At 43.4% G+C, this 8,941-nt stretch overlaps 1 protein-coding gene across 1 annotated transcript; it reads left to right on the top strand.

Annotated features, from left to right (window-relative positions):
• Window positions 1-6,383: 6,383 nt before the first annotated feature.
• Window positions 6,384-8,234, top strand: LOC137721370 (UDP-glycosyltransferase 76F1-like). The gene is made up of 2 exons (XM_068460463.1): window positions 6,384-6,945; window positions 7,279-8,234. Exons 1-2 carry the CDS (start codon window positions 6,447-6,449, stop codon window positions 8,172-8,174), a joined length of 1,395 nt encoding a protein of 464 aa, XP_068316564.1. The 5' UTR covers window positions 6,384-6,446; the 3' UTR covers window positions 8,175-8,234.
• Window positions 8,235-8,941: the final 707 nt, after the last annotated feature.

Below are 8,941 nucleotides of genomic sequence, written 5' to 3'. Positions count from 1 at the left end.
CAACAATCCAAACGGCTTCTTTCTTTCTGCTTTAACCTGCTGACAAACAGCACAACTGCTCACATACTCAGCTAACTCCCTTTTTATACCCGGCCAATAGTAAAATGGTCGAATGGTATGATACATTTTAGTTGCCCCTGGGTGCATGGCATAAGCCGAGATATGTGCTTCATCGAGAATTTCCTTCTTCAAATCCGCATTACTAGGCACAAACATTCTACCCTCTAACATCAACATGCCATCAGAATCACGAACTCTGAGATCTCGCCTCCTTCCTTGATCTCGAGCTCGAATTAGTTCTTGAATCTGTTCATCAGCTACCTGAGCTTCAAGCACCCGATCAACCAAGACTGGCCTAACTTGAAAATTAGCAAGTAACGCCACTTCTCGATCTTCTGCTTCTAACCTTACTCCCGTAGCACGCAAGTCCACCAAAAGAGGAATACGACTAGCGTACAACGCATTGATACGGCCATGTGACTTTCTGCTAAGTGCATCGGCTACTACGTTCGCACGACCAGGATGATAGTCAATCGTGCAATCGTAATCGCTGAGCAACTCCAACCACCTCCGTTGACGAAGATTAAGTTCCTTCTGGGTGAAGAGATACTGAAGACTCTTGTGATCTGTGAAGATCCTACACTTCTCTGCGTAAAGATAATGTCTCCACAACTTCAACGCAAAGATGATAGCAGCCAACTCCAAATCATGTGTAGGGTAATTCATCTCATGGGTTTTCAACTGCCGCGAAGCATAAGCAATCACCCTACCATGCTGCATCAATACACATCCCAGACCATTCAAGGAAGCATCGCTATAAACCTCGAAATCACCGCTATCGTCCGGGAGTGCCAAAACAGGTGCATTAGTAAGACAATGCTTCAACTGCTGGAAACTCTGCTCACATTTATCATTCCACTCAAACTTAGCATCTTTCCTTGTTAACCTCGTCAGTGGCAAGGCAATCACCGAAAAATCCTTAACAAATCTCCGATAATATCCCGCCAAACCAATGAAACTTCTCACCTCAGTGACGGTTCGTGGTTGCTCCCAACTCTCCACAGCTGCAACCTTTTAAGGATCAACAAGAATACCTTGAGCAGAAATGACGTGCCCCAAAAATGCAACTTGATCTAACCAGAACTGGCACTTGCTAAACTTAGCATACAATTGGTGTTCCCTCAGCCTCTTCAACACCAAAGTAAGATGTCGAACATGCTCTGCTTTGGACTTAGAATACACCAGAATATCGTCAATGAAGACAATAACAAATCTATCCAAGTAAGGCTGGAATACCCGGTTCATTAAATCCATAAAAGCTGCTGGTGCATTTGTCAACCCAAATGGCATAACCAGAAACTCGTAATGACCATAACGAGTCCTGAACGCCGTCCTAGGAACATCATCCCTACTAATCTTCAGCTGATAGTACCCAGACCTCAAGTCTATTTTAGAAAATACACAAGCACCTCTCAGCTGATCAAACAAATCGTCAATACGAGGCAATGGATAACGGTTTTTAATCGTCACTCGATTCAATTGTCTGTAGTCGATACATAGCCTCAAAGTCCCATCTTTCTTTTTCACAAACAACACTGGAGCGCCCCAAGGTGAAGTACTAGGCTGAATGAACCCTTTGTCCACTAATTCCTATAACTGCACTTTCAATTCCCTTAACTCAGCAGGAGCCATACGATAAGGAGTTAAAGAAATAGGATTGGTACCTGGAAGCAACTCAACATTGAACTCCACATCTCGATCTGGGGGTAAACCAGGTAAATCCTCAGGAAAAACATTAGGGAAGTGTCTGACCACTCTCACATCCTCAATTCTGCTAGGAACAGTCTCCTCTAGTACAACATGAGCTAGATACCCTTGACAACCTTTAGTCAACAACTTCTTCGCTCGCAAAGCCGAAATAACGCCGTGTCTTACTCCACTCTGCTCACCCACAAAAGTAACCTCAGGTAATCCAGGACGGTGAAACGTAACTACTTTCCCGTAACAATCGATGTTGGCACGATAGAAGTGCAACCAATCGTTGCCCAAAATCACATCAAAATCGACAATATCTAACGGAATAAGATCCGCGGGCATAACAACACCCTCTACTATCACTGGACATCCTGGGTACATACAATCTACAACACATCTCTCTCCTCTAGGCATAGCGAATTCTAAATCGTACCCTAGAGGTGTGGGGCGAGGTTGCGTTACTTGAGCAAATGTATGAGAAATAACGGAATGTGTAGCTCCACAATCAATTAAGACTCTAGCAAAATAACCAATAATGTTTAACGTACCCATAATCAAGTCCGGGTTGTTCTGAGCATCCTGCAGGGAAATATTGTGAATACGCCCCTGGCCCTGCTGTCGTCCGCCACAACCTCTGCTCGCTTGAACACCGCGACCTTGAGCTCCACGCCCCTGACTGGGCTGACCCATCTGTCTCGAAGACCCTGCACTACTAGTGGCAATCTCACCCTATTGATACTGTCCTCCTTGGTACCACTGAGAACCACCCGTCGGAGCTGGAGGATACGGCATGTAGTTGCTGGGATACGGGGGATAACCACCTTGTAAATACGGGTCCTGGGGGTATTGATACGGTCCCGGGGCATAGGGAACAACATCACCCTGATAGTGATAGGCACCACCTCTACCTGCTTGACCATAATTACTCGAACCTTGGATTTGCCGAATCGGTGCAGGTGGCGGCATAAAGGTCTGCTGCGGCTTCTGCTGCTGACTCTGGGGACAATTCACCGCTCTATGTCCCACCTGTCCACATGTGAAACAACTACCGCTAATCTGCCTGCACTCGCCGAAGTGTCGGTTATTACACCTACGGCAAAATGGAACTCGGTTTCGGCCACCATCACCTTGTCTCTGACCTCGACCACCTCCATAAAACCTACCTCCACGTCCCTGTCCAGAGGCACTGAAACCACCACTAGACAAACTCGAACTGGCACCACCCCTTTTGAAGTTCTAAGTTTGGCGAGGTCCAAGCGACACTTGACTTTTTCCTTTGTCATCTTTCTTTTCATCACTGTCACTCGACATATTCTCTGAGTCCTCTATCCTCAATAGTATCTCATAGAACTCCTGGTAGGACTCACAGTGAGTAGTAGTGGCCATAGAACGCCATCTCTTTCTAGTGCCCAAGCGAAAACGACGAAGCATCTCCGCCGGATTACCAGCGACATCAGGATAGTAACGAGACAAATCAGTGAACTTACGATAATACTCGTTAGCCGTCATCTTTCGCTGTTTCAACTCAGTGAATTCCTGTTTCTTACGGTCAATATACTCAGGGGGTACAAATCTCCTTTGAAACACATCCTTGAAAACATTCCAATCGGTCCTCTGAGCTGGAGTCAACCTACGAAGTTCTTGCTCCCACCAAGCTGCAGACTCCATCTCCAGAAACCAAGAGGTTGTCTCAACCCACCTTTCCATCGGAAGGTTCCCCTAGTTATGCAACACACGGAAAGTCTTTTCTATGTGTTCCAACCAACGTTCTGCGCCTTCGTGACCCTCATTACCTTTAAACTTCTCCAACTTCAGGTTATACATCGTCTCCAGAGGAGTCCTCTGGGGAGGGCGCATCACTGTTTGAAGAGCTGTAGCAATCACTTCCCCCAACTGAGTAAGATCAGGGAAACTAGACTCATCTGAGCGACGTGGTTCCCGACGAGGCGACATGATTCTGACAGAAGACACCAACTATTAGAATACTCACAAAGACACAGGACTGCCAAAACTAGGCTCTGATACCAAGCTGACACACCCCGACCGAGATCAGGGCGTGCTGGCCGTCACGCGAAGGTGACGTAGCCATGTGCGCGTGCGGAAGCTAATGAGAAGGTAATATAAAAGTACTAATAATTAAAATTCCTACTAGCATACAAAGTACTAGTGTATGTGAGACACAATTTAGAGCAAGTCTACAACAGTCCAAAAGGAAAAGATACGACATATTTACACCCGAAGGTGACCCTACAATGGTGAGTGTCTGTCAGAAATGCCGGGACGCCCTCTGGGATAAACCACCGAACTTGCTAGACCACTAGAACCTGGAGGGGCGCAAAAACAAAAGCGTGAGTGGGCAAAAACAAAGTTCTTTGAAAACTCTTTAGCAAAATACATTCTAACCCCTCGCCGTAAAACCTGTATACTTCCCAGAAAGTGAACATATATACGTATGTATAGATATGTCAATCATGCTCCACCATATGCCATTCATGCTCACAATATGCCATTCATGCTTGAGAATATGCCACAACAGAATATCATAATCAAATATAAATGCTCAAGCGTAAATCACATCAATAACATATAATCTGACAGCCGGGAGTCACTTAACGTGACCTGTACGGTCGAATCTAGAGCTCCACTCTCAACTCAATGACTGAATCTGTACACGAGTCGGAACCACCTAACGTGGTCTGTACGACAAGCTGGGTGTAATATATATATGTATGCTCTAGTGCTACGATCACGTGAAGCTGTGCGATAATCGCGGGTCACCTACAAGTCGGAACCACCTAATGTGGTCTGTACGACAGGCTTGCACCTATCTTGGATCCAAGGCGAGCATGCGGTGCTGGTGAACATACACGTGAAGGCTGTGCCCTGGCCTCGGGCGGGAGCACTAACACCGGGGGTGCAGATTATGAGCTCTCTAAACATCTCAAACTACCATTGCATAACAACATGAATACCGCTTACCTGGCACTTACCTGTGCGTCCACAGCACCAATTACACATATATATATGTATGCCACTACTAATACATGCAATGATGCGTAAACAACATTTATATGATGCATGGCATAAAACAAATAACCTTTTCTATTTAATTTCTGGGAATTAATATGTATATAGGTATATACGGAAAACAAAAGCCCACTCACTGATAATTAGAAGGGTCGTAGCCCCCCTGCCTCGAGTGTGAACGCTCGTCTTTGGAAAACGAATCACCTATACGCGACAAAGTTACGAAAACATTAATTTAAAAGCACCTAAGCAACTTCTCGTAATAACTTCTCATACATTGCTCAAATTGGACATATGAATATACCAACGTGATCTACACAACCTCAGGATCACACCCATATTTTTAGAATAATTTTTGGACCACGCACGCGCCCCCACGCGCCTGAACAGGCACGGACCTACGCGCCCCCCACGCGCGGCCACGTGACCTGCACACTGACGGCATCAACTGACGCCGTCAGGAATATTCCGTTAAACTGACGGAATATTCCGTTAAATCCAACTGTTACCGTTAACTGCCGTTAGGAATATTCCGTTAAACTTAACGGAATATTCCTCTTTCTTCTCCGGCGACGGCGCTGGAAAACTGGGTAATTTTCAAACTAAGTTTTCTCCTTCGTTTTTCAACCAAATTTCACGTTCTTTATACCAAAATGAAGCTTAGGACTAGTAGAATCACGTTAGACTAGTTTTAAGGTCTAAAAACTACTAGATCATACCTGTCTTCAACTTCAAGAATCGGCCAACTTCGTACAGGACGATCCCGACGTCCAAACTCACCCAACGAACCACTCCGAGGCTCCTTGGGACCTCACAAACACAACTACAAGCTTAAAAATTCCCAAAACACACTAGTTTAGGTTTGCATGAACAGTGCATAATTCGGCCATTGTTGAAACGACGTGAAAACAACTATATCCTTACCTGAAAATGGCACCTCTGAACTCCTCTCAGCTCCACGAACACGATGGTGGTCTTAGTTTCTCGATTGGTGAAGGTTTGATTATGTTTGTATGTGGGGTCCGTGTGTTGAAGGAAGAAGAAGAAGAACTCGGGGAGAGTGAGAGAGAGAGAGAGAGAGACAGAGAAGAGACAGGAATGAGGGAAAAGAGGGAGGGAATCCCGGGAGAGTGAAATGAGGTGTATGAGTGTGTGTGTGGTCCTACTACACCACACAACACAAAACTACACGTAGAAACAACTAGGGGGTAAAATTGTAAATTCACACGTACGTTTTAATAATCCCGGGACGGGATGTTACATAAACTGATAAGAAAAACACATTGGAAAAATCTTAACAATCGATGAGAAAAACACATTGGATTAATCTAATTAAAACTTAATTCGGATTTTTTTTGTGTGTGTTCAAATTGTTCCCAGTAGAAAAATAAGCCCAAAACCCAATTGGTAAATAGAGACAATGATATTCCTTGTGTATCTTTGTAAGCAATAACACAAAAGAGGTAACGACAAAAGGAGCAGGTGGTGGGCACGCGGGATTTAGGGAAAAAACAGCATCTACAGAGCGATCAATAAGATAAGATTCCAGCCTGCAGTTTCCGGGGTTGCGTCATGCGTGAGCAAAATTCCCATATTTTATATTTTCCCAATCTCACGCTCAGCCGCCTCAGCATTCACCAATAAGTTCACAAGTCACAAGCTAAATGATTGTCGATTCAAAAATGGAGCAAAGCAAAGGCAGGAGAGTCATCCTCTTCCCACTGCCCTTCCAAGGGCACATAAACCCTATGCTAGAACTGGCCAACATTCTGCATTCCAAAGGCCTCTCCATAGCCATCCTCCACACCAGCTTCAACTCCCTCAGTCCTTCAACCCGAAACCCATACTTCACCTACCATTCAATCCCTGTTGACTTGACAGAAACCGAGGTCTCATCCAAGGATTTCACCGTTCTTCTTTCTATTCTAAATGCTAAATGTGTTGAGCCTTTCAGAGAATGCTTGTCCGGGTTGTTATCCGACGACGTTAATTCGGAGGACCCCATTGCATGCTTGATCTCGGATCCTCTCTTCAACTTCACTCGATCGGTTGCAGAAAGCTTTAAGCTGCCGAGGATCGTGTTAAGAACAGGGGGTGCAGCTTCCTTCGCTGTTTATGCTGCATTTCCACTTCTCAAGGAAAAGGGTTACCTACCAATATCAGGTACAATCTCAAGCCAACAAATGAGTAGATTGAAAACCCCACAGCGAAACTAATGACTCGTTTTAAATTCTTTCTATACGTAGCACTTTTTTTCTTTGTCCGTAAGAGATTATGCAATATGTACTTTTATTATAAACATGTCAAAACATTATTAAAAACTCAGGTGCTTCTTAGGAAAAAAAAACTTCAAAGTGATTCTTCTTCATAGCCAGGTTAGCATTTTTATTCCTTGCTCCACCTCCTCATAAATTAGCATTTTAGGATATGCATTAAAAGGAAAAATATATATACTTACTAGGAACCTTATATTTGGCTTTTTATTTTGACAATTAGATTCTCGACTAGAAGAGCCAGTGACGGAGTTTTCACCTATCAAAGTTAAGGATCTACCAATGATGCCCAATTGCGACCCTGAAGATTTCTATCAACTGATAACCAACATGACAAATGAACCCAAGTCTTCTCATGGACTCATCTTCAATACGTTTGAAGAGCTTGAGGGACAAGCACTTGCCACAATTCGCCAAGAATATTACCCCAATATTCCAATTTTCTCACTAGGTCCATTTCACAAGTGCGGCCCTACAACCTCTTCTTCTTCAACTAGCTTACAATCACAAGACCAAAGTTGCATTTCATGGCTAAACACTCAAGCGCCAAAATCTGTTGCTTATGTTAGCTTTGGGAGCGCTGCAAGGATTGATCACGCTCAATTTTTGGAGATTGCTTGGGGGTTAGCCAACAGTGGCCAACCCTTTTTGTGGGTGGTTCGACCCGGATTAGTTCAACAGTCAGAGTTGCATGATCAAGCCTTGCCGAATGGATTTTTAGAAGCGTTGAACGAAAGAGCTCATGTCGTGAAATGGGCTCCACAAAAAGAAGTGTTGGCCCACCCAGCAGTCGGAGCCTTTTGGACTCATTGTGGTTGGAATTCTACATTGGAGAGCATTTGTGAAGGCGTACCTATGATTTGTACGCCATATTTCAGTGATCAAATGGTGGATGCAAGATTTGTGAGCGATGTTTGGAAGGTAGGGTTACAGTTGGAGCATGGGATTGAGAGAGGTGAGGCTGAAAGAACAATTAGAAGACTGATGGTTGAGAAAGAAGGGGAAGAGATCAAAGAGAGAGCCTTAAAGTTGATGGAAAAGGCAAATCTTTCCCTCAAAGAAGGTGGCTCTTCATACCAATCTTTAGATGACTTGGTTAATCATATTTTATCCTTATAAATCGTTTGTTTTTGAAAATGGTAATCCATCATCTTTATCATGTTCTTCAGAATTCTTCCATTTTTTTTTCCTCTTGCCCGCTTACAAATGGTTGATTATCTTTTTCTCTATACAAAACACGATTCATGATCAAATACATAACCTCCAGTAAAAAATTTATGCATACTAATAAGCATGCTCACGAGTAATGTACATACTGGTAAACTACTGGGCTTAGCAATCGAATCCGCCACCTTTGCAAACAAACTGTTGGAAATTTTTGAGTAGAAATCTTCATTCTACTTTGCTCCACATTGGTCATCAAAGGTTTTCTTACTTTATAAGACTTTGTTCCTATTAGAAAGTGATTGAAATGATGAACATTAGAGAGTAATATTGGGCTCAAACCTTGGGTTCAGTGGTAGAGCCAGAATTTTTCACAAAATTGAAAGATCCATTAAATTTAATAAAGAGAATAAAAAGAATTGTTTGACAGAAAAAGTACAGAGGGGAGGGCCGCAAATAATAGTTGATTAGGTTGCTTTAGAAATAAAGTCGATTTTAAAACCTCATCTTCAACTCAACTTCTTCACGAGGACAATTCATTTTCTTCCTTATGTCTCATGTTTCTACAACTGCAAGCTTAAGATCGTTAGAAATTTCTTACACAATGGTCAAGATGGGCCCGGGACTAGATGGCTCTGGCCATGCTTGAGTTTTGAGCTTTGGCGTATGCTAATTAATTGATAAATTAATATATAATTAATTATCAAAAGATGAAGTCTGAA

Source organism: Pyrus communis, chromosome 16, assembly GCF_963583255.1.
Source record: "Pyrus communis chromosome 16, drPyrComm1.1, whole genome shotgun sequence".
NCBI classification, from domain to species: Eukaryota; Viridiplantae; Streptophyta; class Magnoliopsida; order Rosales; family Rosaceae; genus Pyrus; species Pyrus communis.
The sequence above is the reverse complement of the archived record's forward strand: the minus strand, read 5'-3'. Positions and strand labels throughout refer to the sequence as shown.

Bases quoted from the DNA above. Each gene is read 5' to 3' on its own strand.
- LOC137721370 (XM_068460463.1), top strand. From the start codon at position 6,447: ATGATTGTCGATTCAAAAATGGAGCAAAGCAAAGGCAGGAGAGTCATC. The intron at 6,946-7,278 runs GTACAATCTCAA...TTTGACAATTAG, and splicing joins GGGTTACCTACCAATATCAG to ATTCTCGACTAGAAGAGCCA.